The following is a 26927-nucleotide window of genomic DNA, read 5'->3' as shown; positions in this document are numbered from 1 at the left end:
ATAACGTTCTTTCAAACTCATCTAGCAGCACTCATCATCATAACAACGAGTAATAATCATCATAATAAAAGAGTACACATTGATTATCATCGTATAAGCATTTACATTTACTATCACCAAACCTTACATTAGAACAATACCTTTACATTCTTTGGAAAGTATATCTCATATTACTCGCTTGTCCAATAATTCTGCTCTGTCACTCTTTTCCGCCTGACAAGCATATTTCTTGCCTGCCAGACGTCCGTTCCGCAAAAAGTATTTAACCTCACGACCCTCTGATCTCAAATCCTTGTTTTTCATAATGGCGCTTCGGTGGCATTCGTAAAACTTCGCTATAGTTGTCACGTGGCGCCACCGTTCCCGTTCGGAAACAGCGGCAACCAGAAGTGCGACAACATCAATGATAAGGGTTTAGGCCGTAGTCCTCCACGCTGGCCCAGTGCGGATTGGTGGATTCGACCCGCCTTTGAGAATATCAAAAAGAACTATCAGGCATGCCGGTTTCCTCGCGATGTTTTCCTACACCGTTGAAGCAAGTGATATTTAAATTGCTTAAAAATAACGCCCATAATTTTGAAAAGTGCGTGATGGGATTCGAACTCGGCCTCCCGAAAATAAAGTCGAAAACCCACCCACTGGGCTATCAACGCTTCACAAGAAATAATAAAATAATAAATATATTACGATAAAACACATATCGCCATCTAAAATAACTGATGAATATTTTTATAAATATTATTCATATACACTTATGATATACTTAAAGATAAACATACAGACACTGAAAAACATTAATGATCATCACACAAACATATTCCAGTTGTGGGAATCTGACCCATTGCCTTGGACTCAGAAAGCAGGGTCACAGCCTCCCGAGCCAATCGGCCGTCGAAATGAAAATACTACGATCAAGATAAAGTATTCAAGAATCCCAATGAGATGTTCAAGACGTTCATAAATAACCGTCAGAGAGAAACTACTTAAATGGTGGTAGATCAAGGAGTCCAATAAATTGAATAGTGGCGCACTGTGGAAATTCATTATTTCCATCAAGCGAAATGGTTCAGTATTCCCATTCATGAATAATTGATCGAGCTCTTAACGTGACTGGGTTTTATTCAATAGTTTTTAACCGTAAGATAAAGCAAGCTCGCAATCGAAGGTATTTGTAATTATTGTTTTCCTCACACTTGCTCGTAGCGAGAACCTTATACCATCGACATAAGTCTCATAATCAGAGATATTAGACACGCGTGTTTTATTTAAAATTACCGTACTTGTGCTTTATTTATGATGACCCGATTAAGTTTAGTTTCTACCTCACTGCAAGTAATATGTATGAAGTAGGACCACTTTTAATACAGATTACTTTTTTATTTGATTCCTCAACAGTAAAATGCAATGTAACTAAACTAGATTCATAATCTACTATTATTTTATTTACTCAATTATATTAAAAGAGCTGTGTTAGGTAAGATCCCGGCACGCACCTGTTAATTTTTATATTACTCATAGTAATAATTGACGTAGTCCAACACGCTGATCCAGTACGGATTGGTGGACTTACACACCCTTTTAGAACATTAGGGAGAACTCTCAGGCATGCAGGTATCCTCACGATTGCCTTCACTGTTGCAACTTGCAGCAAGTGATATTTTAATTGGTTAAACGCACATAACTTAGAAAACTTAGAGGTGCGTGCTGGGATTCGAACTTGGCACTGTGAAAGTAAAACCGATTTTCTACCCACGGAGCAATAACCGCTTTCTTACTTTATTATTCATTCAAATATAATTAAACTACAAAAATGGCCATCGCTAATTATTAGACATAATATTTACTTGTGTACTGTGTGTGTATGCATTTGAACGTGTGTGTGAATTATTGTTTTAGTATTATCTAGTACCGTAGTACCTCCATATTTTTCTGTATCCCTAGTATGTGAATACACTTTTACACCACTGATAAAAATCACAAAAAAGTGTAAATACAACATAGTTATAAATAAATATGCAGGTACAATATTTGGCATATACCTACATATGATAAACCAAAAGAAAACATTTTTTTTTCTGAGGCGTTAAGAGTAAAGATATTGGTTATGTTACGGTCAGGGACTCTGCAAAAAAAGGCAACAGTAAGCTACCCATGTAACAAACTCGAAGATCGACGATCCCAATGTCGAAGGTAAAGTAAAAACAACATATTAAAAAAACAAACATATACCTTTATTGATGTCTTTCGGAAATGGAAATAATATTGTCATTTTCTTTTAACTGAAAATTTCAAACGTGATTTTATTTCTTAAATGTAATAAAGTAACGTAAATCAATTTAAATGGTATGCAGTATGATTTGTTTTCAGAAAGTATTGGCAAATAACCAACGATATAGTGTGCTATAAAACATAGTGAAGAACTCGTTTAAGCATGAGCGTTTATGAGAAAAAAACATATATCTACCAATAAGAATATACAACAATACAATATATCAGATGTGTTTTCATATAAAAAGATCAAAAGGGATCGAAGATTACTAGTATCCATATACTATGCCTACCTATCTTTATAGGATAGTTCAAAATATATTTGATTTCATATTTCTATGTTGTTTCAGCATTTACTTGCAACGAACTTGAAAAAGAAAATTTTAATGCTAAAAAAGATTTATTCGCAGTAAATATCAAATTCCTGATCTTAACTTACCGTTAGCATTTTTCTTTCATTGGCATGTTTACGCAGTTCTGCCTTTAGCGTATTATGGCACTCGTTTTACCATATTTAAATATGACTAGCGGACCCACGCGACTTCGTCCGCGAATTAGCCGACTTAAAAACAAAACAATTTGTTGTCGTTGACTGTTTTATAGAACTTTATAGAAACACCAATTCCGACCAATCCGATATACTTACTACATACATCCGTCGTTTGGCGTAATGTTTACCGTTCACGCATCGCACGCATTAGAATCTCTCAAAAAGGATATTTTTTGCAGTTTTTGCCCGAGATTCCAATATAAATTAATCCTAGCTAGATCGATTTATCGTATACTAAATTTCATGAAAATCGTTAGAGCCGATTCCGAGATTCCAAATAAATATATATATATATATTTATCGATAAAACAGGAATAAAATGACATTTTCTAAAAATGAATCCTAGCTATATCGATTTATCGCCGCCCTGTATACTAAATTTCATGAAAATCGTTGGAGCCGATTCCGAGATATAATTGGAATCTCGGAACTATATATATATATATATCGTTGGAGCCGATTCTAATCCGAAGAATTGCTCGTTTAAAGATATAAGATTTTATTAGTGACTTTTTACTTTACTATTCTATCGAACAAGATTGTACAACATGTCTTAAGTCAAAGCATTAGGATGAATGTAGGTCTCTAAAAGTTTTTAAACAACCTTTAAGAGTGTAGAATAGAGGATCAAAGTATTTTCAAAAAAATTGAACGAAATAAAGTTAATACAAATAAATAATAAATTAATTAATTTACTACGACAGTACACACATCGCCATCTAGCCCCAAAGTAAGCGTAGCTTGCGTTATGGGTACTATGATAGGTGATGAATATTTTTATGAATATAATACACATAAATACTAATAACATAGGTACATATATACACTCAGACACCGAAAAACAATTATGTTCATTACACAAACATTATAATAATTTACGCAACAAAATAGTTGGTTTAAACTAAACGCAATTTTATTTAGCCATCGCTTCCGACCGCGTTTCAGCAGACTATTTCAAAGTTGTCACCAAGTTGATATTTGTTGTTCATCGCTTGTAACTTCGCCGCTAAAGCAAAGATAATATTTACATCTCACGTCTTGTTGACTTAGTTAATCTCAGTTGGTTCTGTATAAGTTTAATGGAAATAGATTTCAGAGTGATAAATTTGCGGTAACCACAGTAACGCTGTTCTTCTATTGGCCATAAGATTGGTATAAGTTACTCGTACTCGTGTTTTGTCGATTGGCGCAGTGGGCAGCGACCCTGATATCTGTCAAGGCTATGGGTTCGATTCCCACAACTGGAAAATGTTTGTGTGATGAACATGAATGTTTTTCAGTGTCTGGGTGTGTATTTTTTAAATCATAAGTATTTATGTATAATATTCATGAAAATATTCTATACTTTGAGGCAAGATGGAGATGTGTGTATGGATGTAGTATATTAAAAAATAAAACATTGTTCTCTGAGGTACAAGTTAAGTAAGATGAAGTAGATATATAGACGTCCAACAGTGAATTTGTTCTTGTAGTCGTGTGAAGTCTCCCAATTCGCACTGGGCTAGCGTTGTGTACTACGGCTTTAATCCTTTTTATTTCTGAGAGGAGTCCCTTGGTCTGTAGTGGGAGGGTAATTCGTTGATGATGATGATGATGATGAAGAATATTTAAATATTGGATAGAAGCAGGCGTCTTTGCGGAAATCCATGATATATTATGAAAATTAAGTTTAATTTTCTATACTCCGCGAAAAGCAGGAGAAACCTTATACTCCACACCAAACAGATCTTCGGCAATGTATACCCTCTAAGCACGTTTCGCTCCGTAAACGACAAATTGAAATTGAGATTTGAGACCGTGCTCAAATTGTTGAGGCAACAATTTACTCTTTCGATCCTTGTTGCTTCTTTCAGTAGACGCCCCAAACACATTCTTCCAACGGCCAACGGTAATTCCCATAGCCAGAGGCGTGCACAGGAATTTTGACCAGGGAAAGCAAAAAGAAGTAAAATGGCATAAAATGACAAAATCCTCAGTTCTGTGAAAATGTTAGGGTAGACAGCGCTTTTGTGCATATACAAAGTGCACGCCACTGCCCATACCTAATGTTTACAACATTCCAGCACCTCGAAAGAGTGCTATACAGTTTTTTAGTTTAAGTTGACTAACGTATAACAATTATGTAAGTACATATGTATGACCGCTTCATAAGTGCCTGAGATAGGTTTACATGAATAAAGAATTATTGAATCTTAATTCTCAAAATAGCTACTAACTCTATAATAGTTTCATGGAGTTTTTTGAACAAAATATTAACCCAAAAGTGAAGTTAAAATATGAAAGCTTGTACTAAAAAATATCGTTGGATAAAAAAGCTCAATAAACCAATATGTGAAAATACATAAAATGAGAGAATAAATTCAGCTCTTTACCACATATAGGTACTTGACACCGCAGCTTGACATACATAAATATGTATGGATTCCCTGAAATAAGTTATCGTTCATACGCCATCTATCCATTCAAATAATAAAACCGTCGACCGGAAAATACATGTCCGCGTAACGACCGTAATTTACGGAATGGATAATCTATAAAATATATTTATCTATGAAGATATAAAATATAGCTATTAATATATGAAGATCTTTCATTTTTTCCCACCCTCACTGTTCTTTGCCCTGACTTTTTTTGGTAACGGGGTAAATCTGTTTAAGATATTCGACTGAGAGTAGGAGATATTGGTTTTTTTAGGATTTCTTAACACCGAATCCCTTTGTAGTGTAACATTTTTTAAAGCCGATCACAAAGTCCTGATTTTGATTCCGTGGTCGGACCTCATATTTATAACCATTGGGTTATTCTCTCAGTATTAACCTGGAGTAAGAAATTTGCGGTTGCTTATCCCCTTGCTTCGGAGAGCACGTAAAGCCATTGGTCCTGCCCGCAACTCAAGTGAGAGCAGGGCGGATCAATGCTACATACATACTAATCAGCCAAGTAGTTAAGTTAGTTTAAGTTTAGTATTTCAAAATAAGATTTAAAACATATTTTTATATTAAATAATATAATATGGAGTTATTTACAGCAAAAAACAGATATTATGGTATTCTTAACCATAGTTGCCAAATAAAAGTTATTCGCTTTACACAACGACATAAAATTATCTCAACAGAAATAAAGTCAAAGCTGCCTCTAAAGTACGGGTTTTTTTTAGAAAAATCTTGTAAATTACAGAAAATTTTAAATACATTTTCTTGGAATAGAATACCTACTTGTTTTTTTATAGAATAGAAAATGGTACGTAATATGTACTGATGCTTAACTTTCTTTCGTCATAATCACTAATACAACCCATTGCCGGCCCACTTCAGGGTACGGGTCTCCTCCCACAATGAATGAAGGCGGTAAGGCCGTAGTCCACCACGCTGGCCCAGTGCGGATTGGTGGACTTGCAGATTGGTGCAAAGAGTGGATACGTAGCATTTTATGTCACGTTTAAGTTTCCAACATTCTGAATCGAAATTTATTCATGTCACGCTTGACACAGACAAAATCATATAACATACCTTGTCTTTTAGTCTGGGGCTATTGATATTTTTTTACCTTCGTTTAATTGCTATTACTTTACTTACCGCACCTGAACAACAAATTCCTGTCGGCCGAAAAAATGTAATAAAATGCCCTTTACGACTCCAGATAAATGAATACAATCAGGAATTCAAACAAATCTGATTCCTACCCCAAAACAGAGTAGAGTTATTTTTTCAAAAACAAACAAATCCATTACAGTAGTGAATGCTAAACACAAACGTATAACGTTTTCGTACTAAAACGACTTTTCTAATTAGCTTTATCTACAGTTACAGTAAAATGGAAGAGGGAATTTGTGCGCCAAGTTCCTGAATTTTTATTGAGTCATTATCTTAATCATCTATTTTTTTGTATAAATTTGCATGAATTTTTATTTTAATGGATCTACCTGAGGAAAATATTTGAAAGAGACTCCGTCCGTGTTTTTTTCAATTTTTTTAATCTTGCGGTAGCTGTTAGTTTCCCCGGTATCAAGAGTACCTATTCTCAATGTCCAGAATGCAAGCTTGTATGCCTACGTAAACTTTCATGATTTTAATTTCGTGGATAAGGAACAAAAGCTGTTATTTTTAAATCCCCTGGACTGATTACGTTTCTAGATATATAGAGATATGATTATTTAATATAATTATATAATCTGTGGGAAAGGGCCACGTATTTTAGCACAGATAAAATTGAGATAGCGGTGTTAAAAATGATAATTAAAAATGAAGTGGTTTCGGTTTTCCAGGAAATACAAATAATGGTGATCTTTCACAAAACACGAAATAGATTTAAATGAGATTCTTGTATAATATAAAATATATAATATAAATAATTTTGATGAGATTAATAAAGGAGAATATCCAAAACCTTCAGTTGCGTCTATCATGATGCAAACTTCTATATCGTATTAGTTTATCCAGAATATAAACCTGAGCATATTTCCGATATTTTACTGAATATTTGTTTGGGACACAAGAAAAGCCTAACTTTCATAAAAAAGTTTCATGTTGGCATTTTCTTTTAAGATCTTATTTGCCCGAATATTTGTTAAATGAATATACAATCCTGAGTATATTTCTGATGTTTTACCGAATATTCGTTTGGGACACAAGAAAAGCCTAACTTTCATAAGAAAGTTTCATGTTGGCATTATCTTTTAATATCTTATTATATTTGAATTAAGAGTAGACGCCTGATGAATATTCACCAGCATCGACGTGACGTAAAGCCTATATTAGGTACCGACCTCAACAATAGGTTCCCGATAAAAAGAATATTGGGCAAGATTGATGGGGTCGAAAAGAAAATAATCTTCTCAAAAAGAAAAAACAACTTCGCTATTGAAAGCTTTCGGAAAATCTATCAGGATTAAATATTATATATACTAACAGTTAGTTTTTCTATTAAGTTTTCGTATTTGGTAAGCAAGTGGTGCGAAGTCCTCGAACGAAGTTACAACTTGTCAAAAACAAAAGCTCGAAAAGTTCAAGTCATTAAAAAAATAAGTTAAGTAAATATTGATGTTTCATTGGAAAAAATACTGTTAAAAAAGAGAAAACTATCTTAATCTAAAGCTGTGTCCATAATTGTCAATTTGTACGGGGGTTCATCAAAGTAGCTGTTTTCAGTGTTATTAACGCATGGGTGCGATAGGATATCGGTGGGGACTTCCCGCCATTGTCCACGCTGCCTTTAGTAGGCTGGACAATACTAGTGAATATATATAACTAATCTTAAATAAAAACACAAAAGGTTTATTCCTTTCTTTCTTGTGAATACGATACGACGTACGACGTACCTACCGATATTTTTTATAATATACTAGCGGATCCGGCGGACATCTTCCTGCCCGATTAAGCAGCGTCGCCTAACAGGTTTAATTGTGCTTTCAAATCGATCAGAAACACATTGCAATTTGCAATATACACAAAATTTCATCAAAATCGGTCCAGCTGTACATACAAACATACGTACAAAAGAATTTTAGTTGTTTTCCCACTGTTTTTACCTTCCCGATACTTTTGTGCTTTACGAATGAGACCGCAGGGCACAGCTAGTATCTGGCAACACGTACAATGTCATTTACAAGATAACGTGAGGCTAATAGTTATTTGAAAACATTTTTTTTCTTAATTTTTTTTCATCATTTCTTTTCACGCATTTCTCAGCGTTCAAACCTTCCCTGGACTTCCACGAATACTTTAAGACCTAAATTAGCCAAACCGGTTCATTCATTTTCGAGTTTTATTGAGACTAACGAACAGCAACTTATTTTTATATATATACATTAAAAGTGTAACGAAGCGGTTTAAAATAGGTACAAGTCAATTGGTGATAATGTATTTAAAGTTAATACTTAGAGAAATATTTAACTTTTATTCATGCACGCACTCATATTTGTTTTTTCAGTTTTATTTAATACTACCTATTTAAACCAACATTTTATATTAAACTCTATATTTATTGTAATTTTGTTGGCATTTCTTTGATTTTTTTTGGTAATTTAATCTGGTGTATGACTCAAAATACCTTGTACTACATTGAGAGCGAGAGAGTTACACACGGGCGTTTAAACACGTAAACAAAGATATTTAGACGAAAATGTCTCTAAAATATTTTAGTTCATATTTTATAATAATTTTTATTTTTTTATTTCAGAAGATTGATTTAAATTTGCATACGAAGATAATTCAAAAATACAGTTATATTCAAAACACGTACAATAACTTGAAGTGATCTAACTTCTAAAGTTTTAAAACTTTGACATTTATTTGAGAATATTCTGTACGTGATATGAGGCTTCGTGGAAGTCGAATTTTTAACTTTAATTCCTGACTATTTACTTCATTAATAAAAATTGGATACGGTCTTATAAGTTACGCGAAACTTTTACAATAAAAATCATTTTAAGAACCACTGAAGTTATGTTGTGGAAGAGTTAGCAAAATGATTCGTTCAAAATATAACAAACAGTAAAAGTTTGGTGGAAAAACGTAGATCGTTATAATATCCACAAATCTTTAATGTTTGATTAATAATTTGAAATGAATTCATTCCTTAAATATCATCCACAAAAAAACATTTCTTGTCGGAAGATTTTGACGTCCGTGTGTAACTAAAATTAACCATTATTTTAAACGATATTTTAAACCAATTCCACAACAAACAACTAAATAACTAGTGTAAACAACAATAACATCAAAAATTCCATTAACAAAACATTTATACAACGGTCCATACTTACTGTCAGTACCTACTATGTAAACAGATAAAGCTTTAAAATCGTTCTATTTACTCATTTTCAACTAACAATATAACTCAAGACAGTCGTTAAAGCTAAGAACACACGGAAAGCGGCACCGCACGAAAAGTAGCAACGCCACACTGAACGCGTGACTACGCGAAAAGTCTTAGAAGCTGTAGTAAGAGGTACTGTTTAAGACACATAACTGTTAGGTGCGACCGTGGCATCGATTCGCGGAAAAACGCCATATTGTAGACTTGACGGCAGCAGCGATGCGGCCACCAGTATTCAGAAATATTTCTGAAAGTTTCATACCGCTGATGACTTGTTTTCTTTGTCTGTTTGGTTTGTATGAAGACAACTGTCAGCATCCTTTTAAAGAGAAACTAAATGTGACATCAGAAGAGCGTTTAACACTTCGCGAATTACATCCAAAAACTATGTGCTGCTGCACTGGTAAGTGGCGATTTAACCGCATTAAGCATTGATGATGAGAATGAGCTTTACGATTAGGTTTCACAGAAAAACCAAGTCTCAGAAAAATCAAAAGATCTCCAGACTTTGGGTGAAGAAAAATACCAGGAAACTATCACTATTTTGCAAGCATTCAAATATAGGAGTTTAACTTCGTTGTCAGTATCCATGCTTCGCTTAAAAAGAACAGAGAAGACACTTTCTTAAAGCTTCTAGTGTTACAGTCTTTAGGAGTCGCGTTTTTACTCATGTTTTAAATGCATCGTACTGCCTTGCTATTCGACAATGTAACGCTGCGGTGACGCTTTTAGTGTGTGCGTTGCTTTAATGATTACCTTTTAAAATTTTGGTAGGTAGGTACTTACTCTTCACTTGATGTCTGAAATTTACTACTCTTAAATATTATAACACTCCTAAAAATAATTACTCTTTTTTTTTCAGAAAACTACCCGTTCAATGTAGACAAACTATTTATAAATTTTCCCAAAATATAACCCTTTTTGATTATTTCCAATTTAGAAAATTTGATATCCAAAAGCTATCTTAATAATTTAAGTTAACTGACCTATCAACTTAACTACAGATAATCTTTTAATACTATTGATAGTTAGTTTTCCAAAATACTTAACGCCTATTTACGATTTATTATATATATAGTCTTCTTAAATCGAAATCTTAAACGTTCTTAAAACAAGATTTAGTTTTAATTACATAACTACATACTTATGTAGCAGAACTTCTAATGTTTCCAATTATTTACCAACTCAATTATAGCAAATGCACTTATCCTATTTCCGATTGACTTAATAAATAATTTCAGAGTTTGCCATAGATCTTATAGTTACTTACGGAAGGATGCGGCGGATGGTCTTGTCCCTTGACATTTTGCAGCTGTTTGTTGTGAGCTGTTGGTGTCCTCTCTCCTTGGGCCGTTGAAGCTCCAGCTGTGGCGCCAGCGCTGCTGGTTGCAGGGGACTTGGCTTGGGGTGAGCTTGTTGAAGTGGTTCTGACCAACATAAGTCGAAATTAAGTAAAGTGGATTTATTTATGTAGTAATTGGAAATTGATCAGCAAATATTTCAGTGACACAAAACTGTTTTTTTTAAAGTTATAAACGATGGACCAACCAACGGAAAGCGATCTGATAAGTATGGTTTGCGTTGTGAGATGACACGGAGATGTTTGTGACTATAGTAAACATAATACCAATGTTTAAACAGATTTATTTTATTCTTGTTGACGTTTTTGTTTCACAATTATAATCGTTACTTTAGGGACATCAAGGTATGTTATATAAAACTGTAATTTTCTAACTATACTGCTACATCCGATGGTAGTAAGTCAACTGTAGGCCCAAATGTTACCATTATATCTCGCAATGCAAACCAATTTGATCAGACTGCTTTCAATTAACATATTCTATATATTCTAATATGCAAACTTTGCGTAAATCGCATTGGCAATATGGCAATACGACTTAATAAATATTAACTTACTCAAGCTGCGCTCTGCATGACCGCACATGGAAAGAAAGAAATACATATGTTAGTATGTATATCGAATTAAAGTTAATACCTAAAATATCTCAGAATGCTCTTTACCTAAGGGGGGAAATGTATAATTATTTACGTCCATAAGTTATTCAACCACCATTGAAATCGTGTTTTAGCATACATTCCCTCACGTCGGAAAATGTTTAATTAATATTTTTTGGTCAATTGGGTTTACGATCCACTTAAATCTCATATAAATTGTATAAGAATTAGACGAAGGTCTTTGAAGATGAAGGTCTTCTCAACGTGCAGCGGCAAACCAATCGCAATCCGTGAAATAGTTTTTAATAGCTATTTATGCAATTATTTTAATGACTAATTACGTTACTTTGTAAAGGATTGTATATACCAGGAAAATACAGTGATAAAAGAACAAAACGATTTTGAAATGATATAATACAGCTATGGGCTCATGAATATTTTGTATGAATCAATAAATAATTCTTCTATCAATATTCTTATTTATTTCTTCTTGAATATTTATGTCGTTTGTATGAGAGCTGTATATTAGTGGGAAAGTTCTAGCAAGGCTAGCATGGGCAGAAGACAATTTTCTCCCCGATGCGATGCAAGGATAAAAATGTACCTTCTCCCACAACTTTATCAACTCTCAGAGCACTGGCGCACCAGAAGAAAAAATATCCAAATAATAACAGGCTCGTCGACAGGTTCGTGATATTGTTATTTTGTTTAAAATATTAAGGAATGAAATTGATACTCCAAAACTACTTAGTAGAATTGGTTTTGTTTGTCAAAAAAATATTATATCTAGGTGAAAATCCCCTCCATTTAATTTGCCCTTAGTCAGATCAAAATACGCTCTTAATAGTTATATTTATAGAGCTACTCAAAGCTATAATAATAATTTCTCGGATTTAGATTTATTTAATCTTACTCTTGCTCAGTTAAAAAAAACATCTTTATTCTAAATTCTAACTTCTAATTGTTCTACGTAAAAGTACTACTTATGTTTTCACATATCCACTATGATGGATATTGTTAATAAGGGTCTTCTCTTATTTATATTATCTGTCTATAATATGTGTTTTTTTCTCTCGAGCCCATATTCTAAAGTTTCAAAATTAAGTTATAAGTTTGCTGTCAATTTTTATGTATTCGTTAGATTTATTGGCGGCTACTTAATTGGTGTATGTGTTATTTTCTTTGTACTAATTTTAAGTATTAAGTATACTGTTTGGGCCTTAATAAATAAAATAAATAAAGTATATGCAATAATGAACGGGGGTAAACTGCTCCTATTCCCTGTTCCTGTGCTTTACTAGCTGGACACGTTAATTAAATCCCTTTTGGGGGGATATAATCGTGTGATATAACTTTTGTCTCCTGCCTGTTTTAGCCATGCAGTCTGCGATGCCAGAGAGAAGCATGTCCAAATCCTGTCGATTCCAAAATGAATAAATACATTGTAAAAATTTATAAAATTTATACTTCCCCCTAGTCTAGGTATAAAAATTATAAAATTTTATTTCTTAACAGCAGATGAGATCATATTAGTGTTAACTTGTACCTAATCAAATAAAAAGAATACCCTAGCTTGTCGGTAACGTAAAAGTTGTAATAAATGAACGAAGTAAATATCAAAAAGTTGATGTAAGTGAATTTCAATGATGATATTTCAATTCAGTGAATTCTCCCGGTGTTCAACTCTTTTAGTGGAATACTGAAACCACTCCACCATGTTCGCCGGTATAATTGCATAAGGGGAAGTGCTACCGTAATATAATTTTTAAGGCAACGCCAAACCGCTGTCTCTAACTGGCGTTCATAACGGCGTTTAATTTTGCGTCTAGCGAGCGACAAATCACAAGTGTTTTTGGCCCTTTTTGTTATTCGTGGTGAACTGTTAGGGTTCGGTGTGACCCTTACTTTTTTTTTACAAGCCATTACGTTCGTTCTTCGTCCGTGTTTATAACGGTTTTTTACAAATCCCGTGGGGACCGTTTGTTTTCCTGGGATAAAAAGTAGTCCATCTTAGGTACTCTCCATCGCTCCAAGTTATTAGTTTCTTAGTTAAAGCATGAAGGAAGGAAAAACAAATAAACAAACACGCTTTTTATAGCTATCTACAGCCTGTCTGCTTCTACTACTAAACTTAGACCTTTCCAAAAACGTGCCACTATACGTATTTCGGCCTTCTTCCCGCTACCTCTTAAAGGTGGTCATAGGAACAAGTCAAATGTCTATGAGGCTTGTAGTCTACGCTGCACCGGTAAGTTATTGAATACTCCTTAAAATTAATGCCTAACCTTGCTATGTTCTGCATCTTTTTGTAATCTTACATGATACTGTAAAAAAATTAAGAGTTAATTAAAAATTCTAAAGAGTTACTATTAACTTTTCTTTTTATTTGCGATATTCAAAAAAAAAAAAAAACAGCAACAGACAATAGATGATGATGTTGAAATACTTAGGGCTACTAAAATTGCTTTGAGATATAACACAATACGAAATATAGTTATATCATAAACATCAATATGTGTTCTACGTTATTGATACAGCAGTAATGAAATAAGATATTTGATAAGTACATATAGAGTTATCAATAAAGATTGATTATTTTCTTAGGTACTTTCATAATAATTATAGTTTTGGGGGAGGGCTAGGAATCAAATTGAACGATAAATTGGTCAGCATTTTCTATACATACATAACGTCAACTGAATAATACGTAACGTAATGATAAATAATAATAGATTATTTCTTGTAATGTCTTGTGTTGAAGATAGAGCAGAATATAGTTCCCACGGGTGTCCTACGAGGCGAGTAAGGGACTATAACTGTACAGAACGGGTAGCAGCTACTTCTACCATCTACTACGTACACGAACCCGTATTATTACTCTTTATTTGTACACCAAATGAAGTAAAAGAATTATACAAGAAAAAAGAAACATACAAAAAGAATCAAAAGGTGGCCTTATCGCTTAGTAGCGATCTCTGCAAGGCAACTTTCAGGCTGAAAGAACAAACTACTGGAAAACGGAAAACAAAAAAGTGTGAGCCTTCACGGGACGCCTGGCAGATGTGAAACATCGAAATTGTTTTCTTATTGCAGATATTGCATAATGAAAAGATAAAGCATTACAAATTTGTTCCACAAATAAAAAAAAAAACAACCTAATGGATAACCACTTCTATTTGTAAGACGGTTAATAATGACTGTTTTATTACAAAATTAATATTTATTTTTATTGTTACATACGAAATACAAAAATGTATTCATATTGCGTGGCGATGCGTCGCCACGGCCTGTGTCGCCACGCCAAAAATCAGGTTTTTGGTATTTTATTATGAAACATCTATATGTTTCATAATAAAATACATACATACGAATAACTAAATACTAATACATAAACTATACAAAAATTCATCTATAAATATTTAAAAAAAAAAACCTAATACAGTGCAACCTCGATATAACAAATCGGAGGGGAACAAGAAAATATTCGTAATATCAAGTAATTCGTTGAACTGAGGTTTGTTATGAGGTTAGATTGGTCTAAAATTCGTCATAAAAAGGTAAAAGAACTTTTACGTTTCTGAGCCATTTAAACTTAAATCTTTAACAATAGTGACGAGCAGAGGTGTTTACATTACTTTCCATCAAAACAACAATGATTACTGTACAAACAATAGCGTGTCGAAACATGTCGAGACATGAATCACATTATAAGATTAAGAGTTATATTATTGGTAGAAACTTTATATAAAGGTTTTGGGTTGGCAAAGTTCGTTAATTAGAGGTATGAATACTTTTTCTTGATAGTTGAAAATTCGTTATAAAGAGGTTGTACGCAAAGAATGTTCGCAATGTAAAGGTATATTTTATATTGACTCTTATGGACAATTCAAGGGGATTACGAAGAATTTGTTAAATCGAGGAAGTCGTTATATTGAGGTACGTTATATTAAGGTTGCACTGTAATATATTATTAACCATATAATAAACGTCACCTTCAGTTGGACATATAACAGCGTCCCAACGGAATCACCACTCTAGGCATGAGTGGTGATTCCGTTGGGAGAGCCTCACCTTTTGTCCAGCAGTGGACTGCTATAGGTTATTGATGATTTCTTAATTAGTGAATGGGTACATTTGTAAGGCTCACCATATCTATAGCCAAGCGTTCTTCATACTATTATATATGCGAAACTAATAAGTCTGTCGTTATCTTTCATTTTATATCTTTACGGCGTTCGCCTCATATTGGAGAAGGAACCTTTATGCATAGATAAAGCTTGCATATACATACATAAATTCAAATTCAAATTCTAAAATTCTTTATTCATGTAGGCCTATCACAGGCACTTATGAAGCGTTCATACATATATGTTTAAATAATTGTAAGGGGTTGGTGATAACTTCGTTCGCCAACTAAAACCTAAAGCTACGAGAAGATCCCACAACAAACTTAGCCGGTTAATTTTTTTTTTGTTATCACCATCTCACAGTTTATTTATATTAAGCTATGAAGCTAGAGCAATTCACAACCAAGCTTTTTTATCGTTTAAGTAATCCTTAATATTATAATATATATGTATATCATATTTAGTATTGCCCACACGACTATAAGACAGACACATACTCTTTATTGTCCACGAATTTGTTACAAATATTGTTATTTGGATAAAATAAAAGATTATTATAGTGAATTTGTGTTCAAGCAACTTTTCGTAGTTATGTGCGGTTTTAATTTAAAGAAATTAAAATATCAATTGTTTTAATGGTGTTGGAAAACATCGTGAGGAAACCTGCATACCCGTAAGTTCTTCATAACTTTCTCAAAGTCTTACCAATCTGCATTTGACCAGCGTGGTGTACTACGGCCTAAACCAGTCTCATTCTGTGAGGAGACCCGTGCTCTGTAGTAGGCCGCTTGTAATGAATTTAGAAGTCAATTTGAATTTCGAGGAATATTTGATGAACGAGCGAAGACGGCCAGCGCTTAAGCAATATCTTCTCTATGAGAAATTAATTAGAGGGAATTTTATTTATATGGAATATCTTGATTGATGTAGTGAGTAGGTGGGTGTTAATTAATTTCCTTAGATATTATCCTTTGTCGACGGCATGGCGGTGTACGGTAAAATTCGTAAGAATTTATGATTACACCATAATAGTTTTAAGTCTACTTGTGAATTTTGGTTAATAAATTTATTTATTATTATTATTATAATGAAAGAAGGCGGCCCAAAGGCGGCGAATATCATAAACTTTAGTTCTCATAAATGTAATTCACCATTAATCACGTCGGCCATCTTTTATTTGTAATTTGTCGTATTCTATTATTAAAGCCTTTTCATTTGATACCAATGTTGAGGTTATTGTAAAAAACAAATATAATTCGCCATTTTGAGTTGACCGCCATCTTGGATTTCAAATTTATTGTTCCATAGAATTGTACGTAACAAGCGCTTTCGTTATATAATTTGTTGGAGTCCCATTCTGCTGTGATAGCGACCTCGCAATAGTAAACGCGAGTCGCAGGCAGCCGCTGGATTCAAGCGGCATAAGTCCTTGGTATTTGGAACTCATTACAAAAGACCTATGTCCAGCAGTGGACGTCCATTGGTTAACATGGTGATGATAGTAAAAAATATATCAAATAGGTCAGCCGAAGTGCCACGCCTTAACAGTCTGAAAAATGTTACGAACGACGAAATCTAGTAACTCGTTGCAAGCATTCGCATGTCTTTTTACAAAAAAAAAATATAACGAATAACGTAGAGTTCCGTAAAATACAAAATAAAAATTCTTTCGCGACATTTTTATGTGTGGCAAATTGAAAATTATTGTGCTTATGAGAAAGCTAGGTAACAAAATATTGTAGGATAATAAAATTGGATATAGAGAACTCTGTTTTACAAGATTGTTCACATAGAAAAGAAAAGATTATTATATTTGCTTAACAGTTTCATAATGCCTTTTCACTATTTTTTTTTGCTTTATGATTTCTTATGGAATGCTTAAACTTATATATACAGTATTTTAATTTTTAATTTCATTGAGTACCTGAGAATAGCGGGTATACAGACGAAGAAGAGTCCTTCTTACCTTAGCGGTTAGCATCAGATCACGTACATGAATAACGATTCGTTCGAGTTGATTAGATGTCAACCACATACGGTTACTAGCGCTTACGGCTTCTGACTGGCATATTCGCAGGTGTACTAAAAATCCAATAACAAATTTCCTTTGAAAATTATTTTCATTCATACTCATTGACAAAAATATATAGAAGGTTGAACGGCTACAATTTTATTTCAAAAATTTATTTGAAAGAATTATTTCTATTGAAATAGTTATAACATATTTCATTGTACTGCGATGTGAATTTATTTATTTTTCATGTTATTTTATAAGATTATCGCCTTACACTCTCACTCCTTCATACGTAGCCTATTAACGTCCCAATGCTCGGCACATGCCCCAGCTCTCATAGGGGAGAAAGCTTTAGAGCATAGACCCACCACGCTGCTCTAATGCGGGTTGGCGGGCTTTTAAAATTGATCACTGGGGTCGACGGCTTAACTTGTTCTACAAGGCACGGGGATTGATACCGCTTTTTTACTAACCAGCTGGCACTGAAAATTCTTTAAAACAAATTACACACCTAAAAATTTGTGGTCCGACCCGGTATTCGAACCCAGGATTTCGTTATCTATGGTTGAATATGCTAACTACTAGAGAATCGACGTAGATAATCTGTGTTAAATAATATATCATTATGTTATAGATGTGGTGGATAGGCGACTGTAGGCTTGGCGACGCACAGTGGTCGTAAAATCGAGCAACTTTTCGCAGGTTTCTTTTAAATATTTTTTTAGCATCCTCTATATACCATCTTTTGCACATTGTCATCTGTACAAAATACTTAGACTTTACTTAGTAACAAGCATGTTGGCTGTATTTCTGTGCTGAACATCCAGCGATCCTTTGCACAAAAAATGAGCCAGCCAGCAGGTCACTGTAGATAAGGCAAGAACCACGGTGTAATTTTGCGCAAGATATTTTTTGCACTTAGACACAATTGCTTATTTCATTTATCTTTGGCCGCAAGAGTATTGTATAACATCTTATCCTTTATACGAAAATTCGATTGTCAGGCAATATTTCTAAGACGCACGTAAGTGAGAATGACATAATACCTCCAGCAAATGTAGGTAAAAGACAGAGAAATAGAAACGGTAAATTGGCCTGTACAGGAAATTATCGCGGACGGTTGTACCTACGTATAAAATAAATTAAATAAAAAAGCCGTTTAATTATCCTTAATATTTTGTTAACAAACAGTAGGTATAATTGGATGAGTTAATATTTCACGTGACACATTATTATATATTATAATAAAAGCTGTATTAAATGTATTGAATTCATGATAATATTTTTAATAAATTAAGTCAGAAAAAAATATTCTCAAAAAAAAGATCTCTCTCCGAGTAAAAGCCTCCTCCAGATTCTTCCATAACTTTCTGTCTAGAGCTTTAGTTTTCCTGTTTAATCCTTCTATTTTTTTAATTTCGCTGTACCAGCTTTCTTAGGGTCCACCTACCTCTCTTTCGTTTTCCCAGTGGACCACACCATTCCGTCTTTGTCCATCTTTTATTCCAATACCGGGTTATATGGCCAGCCCATTCCCACTTTAGCTTCATAGAGTGTTTGAGAGCATCTATGGCATTGGTATTTTTCCTTAGAGCTGTACTTCTGATTTCATGTACTCTGCGCACGCCAAGGCAGAAGCAATGCTCTACTCCATCATCATCTCATCTTGTTTTTCGTTTGTTGGTTGAACTTCCAGGTCTGGCTAGCATAGGTGAGACAAGGTTACAAACATGAATCCATTATTGTCGTTTTTAGAATAATAGGCAAGTCTGATTTAAGGATGTGTTTATAGGACCGGAATTTGTCCCACGTAATTTTGATGCGTCTTTCTAGTTCTTCTCAGTTTCTTGACTTTTTTACGGACGCTAGTACTTACATTGACTCCACTTTTTGAGTCCAAGGCCATGGGTTCGATTCGCACAACAGGAGAATATTTATGTAATGAACGTGAATGTTTTTCAGTGTCTGGGTGTTTATCTGTATATTATAAGTATTTATGTATATTATTCATAGAAATATTCATCAATCATCTTAGTACCCATAACACAAGCTACGCTTACTTTGGGGCTAGATGGCGATGTGTGTATTGTCGTAGTATATATATTTATTACATACTAATAACATAAATGCATTTGTCTGTATGTTTGTTTTTGCTATGTCAGGCTCAAACAGAGATAGGTGGACAAAAATATAGCACAGAGTTAGCTGGATTCCTTGAGAAGGACATTATAAGAATTGTTCTCCCGTAAAACACCCATGGGACAATACTTGTCACACTTATTTCTGCAGCCAAGCAGCAATGCCATGTTTCAGTCTGAAAGATGCGTTTGCCAGTGTCATTACAGACACTTGAAGCTCACTTGGTAGTATGTGTTCTTTACGTGCCCAACAAAGTACTGCTCTGTTTACCACCTAAATTCGGCTATTTGCTACGTCCGTCAAAAGCTTTACCAAAAAATACTATGAAAAAAGAATCTACATTAAGGCGACCAAAGTCGCCGGCAAAAGCTAATTTAATTTATACCAGCGGTTGCCGAGTACTTTTTCAGCTTAAAATTACTGATTTCTCTGGAGATTAGAAAATTTTACCGCGATAGCTAACGCTCGTTTCCAGAAGGCAAACTTCGGACAGGCAATTGACAAATTTCCCCAAGATTGTTAGCCATAAGTAATACCTCACTGCAGGTTAAATTAAATCTGTCGTAGTTATAATTATCATCACTTCAACTGATTGACGTCTACTACATATGTACTATATTCAATTACAATTTAAAATCAGACTTTAAGTTATAAATAATAATAATTACAAACTGAAATCAATATTTACAATAAATATAAGCCGTCTAACTGTTCACTTATGGGCATGGTACCAAAAATGCTGGCGCTATTGCCCCTAGACAGCCGTTGGGCTAAACCGTCTGGGTCACCAGACGTCAAACCCAATTTTTGGGACACGACGTGAATAAAATTTTTCGTGTCCGAAGACCATCGATGGGTCCATGAGTCTTAAACGCAAGCGCCGCAAAAACTAAGTCATGATAAATAACGGAGCATTTGAGCTTCGGCAGCTGCTGCCGCTTTGTGGGACGTACTCGGCAAGTAAGAAGCTGCCAACGTATCAACGCAGGTCGCATCCCACACTAGCGCACGCCCCATCGACCACGGTACTATAGTCATGGTCTCTACTACTGGATATAGGTACGTTCTAGGGAGTCACAAAATCAACGGTCCTGGGCCGCTTGTTTCCAGTGGCTCCCAGCGAGGCTTGTTCGTCGTCTGTCCACATCGTTGGAGGCTGACCAACGGAGATTACCGGTACATGCTTTTTAAACTTGTTTTGTTTTTATGATTTGTAGCAATAGTGGCAATAGAAATACTACACATTCTATAAAAATTAAACTCTACGTTACGGATATTACTGTAAATTAGTATTAGGTACGGAATTCCAAAAATTATGAAATAATGGAAAAGTTATCATAGACAAATATAATAACAGACAGAGGGAGCGTAGAAGGATACTCAACGTTTACCGAAGCGATTTCACACTAAAGATTTTTGTTCCACGTCGCTAACATTAAATTTAATGTTTAACCTAAGTTTTAAACTGTTATGGCACTTAGCCAAAATTTTGTGGGTAGGTAAAATTTGTTCAAACCCAGCGGAATTTTGTTCTATGGTTTGATACCTAAACTTACTAAGTCGAAAAGTTAAACTTATAAAGCACAAAATTATTAATACCTTGCTGCGTTATCCGCAGCCCATTAACGTCCCACTGCTGGGCACAGGTCTGGTCTCTCAAAGGAGAGACGGTTTTGGAGCATAGACCCACCAAACTGCTCCAATAGTGGTTGGTGGACTTTATTTATTATTTTAGTCACAAAACATAAAAATTTTCCTCACATCCCTCTTGTTTATTCCCGAGGCAATAAACTAGCTGTAGATACCTGCCAAGTTTGACATTTTTTTTTAGATTTTTATCTGGCTAAGTCTGTTAGGCTTCTGCATAGACCAGGATGCATTTGAAACTCTCAAAGCTTTAGTTTTACGACTGTAGTTTTTGCCATCATCACACTAACGTCTACAAAATTTGTATGAGAAGAAAGCATCAAAAGTGCCATCTGCAGGGCTAGCACGGGCGGGAGATAAAAATTATATCCCCCGATTATATCCCCTGACGACAAGGGATATAATTGCTAAATCACTGGAACATGGAATAGGAGAAGTTTACCCCCGTTTTTTAATACACATATATTATTTCAAATTCAAATTCAAATTCAAATTCATTTATTTCAAGTAGGCCTACTTTATAAGCACTTTTGAAACGTCAAGTGTGTATGTTCGTGTGACTCTACCACCGGCTCGGAAAGCAGATTCTACCGAGAAGAGCCGGCAAGAAACTCAGTAGTTGCTCTTTTCCAACATCTACATTTACAATCATTTTGCTATCTTGCGGGAGATGAGAGCGAGGCTGGCTGCTTCCATTCTACCTTGTCTTTGAGGAATTCATCAAATGTATAGTAACCTCGCTGTACTAGATGCGTTTTTACACATTTTTTAAATGTATGCATTGCTAGGTCAAGAATTTCCATGTTGTAAAAGCGTGTTTTTTAAAAATTTGGATATTATTTCCACTTGTGCGCCAGTGCTGTGTTGATAAAGCTGTGGGAGAAGATAAATTTATATCCTTTTCCCGGGGATATAATTGTCTCCTGCCCATGCTAGCCGTACTGTAGGCTTATCTGAATAAACAAATATGTGTTTTTGTTTTTCGCGCCACTGGTTGCTTTGAAAAGATCACAATGTAGCGATAAGGCTGCCAAATAGTAAACGCTCTGTTGAGATGTTTGACTTATTTTTCTGAATATTGTTTCGTGTACATTAAATGTGTATTCATTTATCCATTCATTCAAACATGAATAAATTCGTGCATTCATTCATTCGCAAGTCTAAGTTATAGAATCACTGAAAGACGAACTCAGTCAGTAAAAGATATTTTGAATTTTCTTTATGCACTTGCGTCGGAAACGCTATAATATGGGTCAGTACCAAAAGGGTCGGATAGTCACAATTGCTTACATTCCATTGTCCTTCGGTCCGCCCGTATTTCCGACTATGAACGTCTTTTGGCTGTCTCCATTCACTTCACATCTAACCATTTGCTATATTTACACAAATGAACAAACGGAAGGATTTGTCTATGATTTCAAAACTTTGCAAAATATCGTTAAGATCAGAAATAAAACATGTGCAAAACATAAAGAGATTTATAGTCTATGGTTTCAACTAAGCCAGAAGGGGCATCTGCTAGATCTGTCAATTATAACCTTAAACAAACCTACTTAATTCAAACAAAGTCACAAGAATTAACTAGTTTATTTTATCACTATAGTCGGACCGATATTGTGTATTGCTTTATAATTTCGGGATGCATGCTAGTATACCACGATTATAATGTGTCTTGCAGAAAAGCTCATTTTGAAACAACGTTGTTCTCACCAGAAAAAACAAGCTAGCGGCGTTCTAAAGTGGTGATGCGTTCAGCTGTAACATAAGAAAATTCCGCAAGTAGTTATCAACTTTTGTTTGAATTTTTATTGCAGACAAACTGTTGCTTAAGTATTTGTGCGCACTGCACTTAGGACTTCACAGCTTTACTTTCGAGGGGGGGGGGGGAAGCGTGGGAGTTTGAATAGTTTTCAAATAATGTTCTCAAAGGTGTGTGGAGTCCAACAAACCGTACTGAGCCAGCATGGTGGACTACGGCATTAACCCCTTCTCATTGTGGAAGGAGGCCTGCGCCCAGTAGTGGGCCAGTAATGGGCTTATCTATAATATTATATCATATGACGTAAATTCAATACGTAAGTATAATGTTGTGGTAAATAATGAAATCAACCCGGTAAGTTTTATTAAATAATTATATTAATTCAAAATTTTTTCATTTATTTCAAGTAGGCCTAATATAAGCACTTTTCTAACGTCAAGTCTGTCTGTTTGTAGTGAATTTACATTTTACATTTTAACATTAATTTTTCTATCTTGTGAGAGATGAAAGCGGAGCCGGATGCTTCCAAGCAACCTTGTCATTAAGAAATTCATCAATTGTATAATAACCTCGATGTAATAAATGTGTTTTAATACATTCTTTAAACTTATGCATTGGTAAACTTATGCATTAAATTAATAAAAGCTAGCGAAATGAGCGTTATCACTGATTAAATAAATCATTTTCATTCATTAATGAAGCCAGAATATTGACGATATAATTAAATTTGTCTCATCCATATAAAGTTTTAATTCATAATTTGCGCACTTTAATCCGTTTACCGATAATAACCAACAATGCCGATTAAAAGTGCATTAATTGTGTGTTGCATAATTTAATTGCTTTGGTGCAGGATTTTTCATAATACTTTGTTTAAAAGTTAAGATGTATTTAAAATAAAATAAGTATTCGAAAAGGAAAGCAAACATCCGTTATGCCCTTTTGTGGCTTTGCGCTTTGAAATGTTTGATACATTTCAAGGTAACAATATATTTTTACCGACTTCCTGTATAGAGGACGATTTTATCAGTTCAGATGTTTTTTTTTTCAAATGTATGTTAAGGCATTTATAGACGGATTTGCATAATTCTTTTTCTATTCGAAAGTAATTTAAAAAATATATACTACGACAATACACACATTACCATCTAGCCCCAAAGTAAGCGTAGCTTGTGTTATGGGTACTACAAAGATAACTAATGAATATTTTTATGAGTCATATACATAAATACTTACAATAAACAAATAAATACCCGGACACTGAAAAACATTCATGTTCATTACACCAACAATTTCCAGTTATGGGAAACGAACCCACGGCCTTGTACTCAGAAAGCAGGGTAGCCGCCCAATGCTAAAATCTGCCGTCCATTAATTATAATTTATTCCAAAATTCCATTGAAATTTCACATACAAGAGTTTCGGAGACAGGCAACGGAAGTCTTTATAAAGTATCAGCAAATCAACCGCGATCGCTTCCATCGCATAAAGCCATCGATCACTTACAAAAAGCATAAAGCATTGTTAACGCAAACACTACATAACACCACGCGTGTACCCTCAAAAAGGTTTAATGAAATGAACTACACAACGGACCTTATCGGAGATCGTCTGCCAGACCCATCAATTAAACGTTTAACGTTTAATTGATGGGTCTGGCAGACATTACTGGTGAAGAAATTTATTATTGTGAACGGCCTGTGAGGAGATATTGTATAGATATGTGCAGGAGATATTTATGTTAATTTCTCGTTACCTGAAGCTAAAGACGAATTTGGATTGGAAATTATAAATGGAAGGAATGATCCAACAACCAAACGGGAAACTACCAATGATTCAGTTTTTGCAAGAAATACTGAAAAAATAGAACTCAAACATAATCTTATTGTAAATGATATATAGATTTGGATATTTCTCCACTCGAAAATGATAATTAAAATGATATATAGATTTGGATATATCTCCACTCGAAAATGATAATTAAAAGATGCGTTCAATTGTGAATTGTAAGCAATGTTAATAAAGTTTGTCTTAAATAAACAATATAATTTCACTAAAAATCAATTCCCTTCCTATTTTCATTTCCACATTACGAAGTTTCACTTCTTCCGCGCGGAGGGACTCCACGCACTACTTTTTTATTAAATTAAGTTACACAATAGTCGTAACACAAACAAAACACGTGAATATGCGTTGTATGTAACGAGGACATGTTTGCTTGCACTGCTTAGAGCCCGAAATTATTTGCTGAAACACAAAGCACAAATTAAATGCAGCTTTTCGGGGAATTTTCAACTACAAGGTTATAGTACTAGAGTACAAATTTGCTCATTTTCACTATTAAACATACACGTGCTAAAAAGTTTTGGCGCAACACATTGCGGTGTTTGCGTAAATGTGTATGACATACCTGGTCCTACTTAAAATATTTAACTACATAACAGCATGAGGTCCTTGGTCTGATTTCAGAATTACGTAAATTTTAGAAATCTGATTATCATGCCTATTAAACTTTTAGGTAGTTTTAGCTCGAAATTAGCAAAACCCTGTACTTCGGATAGCATATCAAGCCGTCATTCGTTGTTATAACCATTTATATAATATGATCATGACAACCTACTACGGGGCTCACTACAGGGCACGGGTCTCCTCCCACAATGAGGGGGTAGTCCACCACGCTGGCCCAATGCGGATTGGTGGATACCTTTGAGAACATTATGTAGGACTCTCAAGCATGCAGGTTTCCTCACAATGTTTTCCTTCACCGTTGAAGCAAGTGATATTTTAATTACTTAAAACGCACATAACTTAGAAAAGTTAGAGGTGCGTGCTGGGAAAAACTTGGCCCCCCGAAAGTGAAGTCGAGCTCCTACCCACTGTGCTTTCACACACTCACGGGATTAGTAAAAAAAACCGTAAGAAACACGGACGCAGAATGCGAGTAACAGTCGCCCATAAAAAATTAATACGAGTTATATAAATGCCAGTCATTTCGTAATATACAAAAGACGCTAGAACTTTATTTATCGATACAAATACTCGTAAATACAATTATTCAAAGCGAATATTTATATTCTACTACAAGTTGTATTGTATTTATTGATGGGACGCCATTTTCAGACGGGTAATCTGTCCTATATACGAGGACCATTCTACCATATTTCTTCCACTACAACCTAGCCTTTGGATGGAAGCAGACTAACCTGTTAGAGTCATGGCAGTTCTATGCTCTATAGCCCTCTCCGTTATGAAATACGGTGAACAGATTTCCATAAAAATTTGCAAGGAGAGATTGCATCAAAGAGCCCAGGCATAGAATACTTTCAATCCGGGGAAAACGAACGGTTCCTACGGGATCAGTCATCATATCGACCCATTACCGGTCCACTACAGGGCATGAGTCTCCCCCCACAATGAGAAGGGGTTAAGCCCGTAGTCCACCACGCTGGCCCAGTGCGGATTGGTGGACTCCACACATCTTTGAGAACATTATGGAGAAATCTCAGACATGAAGGTTTTCTATATTTTAATTACTTAAAAGTAAAACGCACATAACTTAGAAAAGTAGAAGATCCGTGCTGGGATTCAAACTGAGCCCCCGAAAGTGAATTCAAGCTCCTACCCAATGCGCTTTCACAGACTCGCGGGATT

General features: G+C 34.6%; 1 protein-coding gene across 2 annotated transcripts in view; it reads right to left on the bottom strand.

Annotated features, from left to right (window-relative positions):
* LOC120627971 (synaptotagmin-7) overlaps positions 1-26927 on the bottom strand; it is a 429893-nt gene that overhangs the window by 33415 nt on the left and 369551 nt on the right. For both annotated transcript variants that reach the window (XM_039896112.1, XM_039896111.1), the window contains 2 exons: positions 11552-11563; positions 10905-11061 (listed from right to left, as the gene is read on the bottom strand). In XM_039896112.1, coding sequence (XP_039752046.1) covers positions 10905-11061; positions 11552-11563 — 169 coding nt within the window. The remainder of the gene's footprint in view (positions 1-10904; positions 11062-11551; positions 11564-26927) is intronic.

This window comes from Pararge aegeria, chromosome 12 (assembly GCF_905163445.1).
Source record: "Pararge aegeria chromosome 12, ilParAegt1.1, whole genome shotgun sequence".
Lineage (NCBI taxonomy): Eukaryota > Metazoa > Arthropoda > Insecta > Lepidoptera > Nymphalidae > Pararge > Pararge aegeria.
The sequence above is the reverse complement of the archived record's forward strand: the minus strand, read 5'-3'. Positions and strand labels throughout refer to the sequence as shown.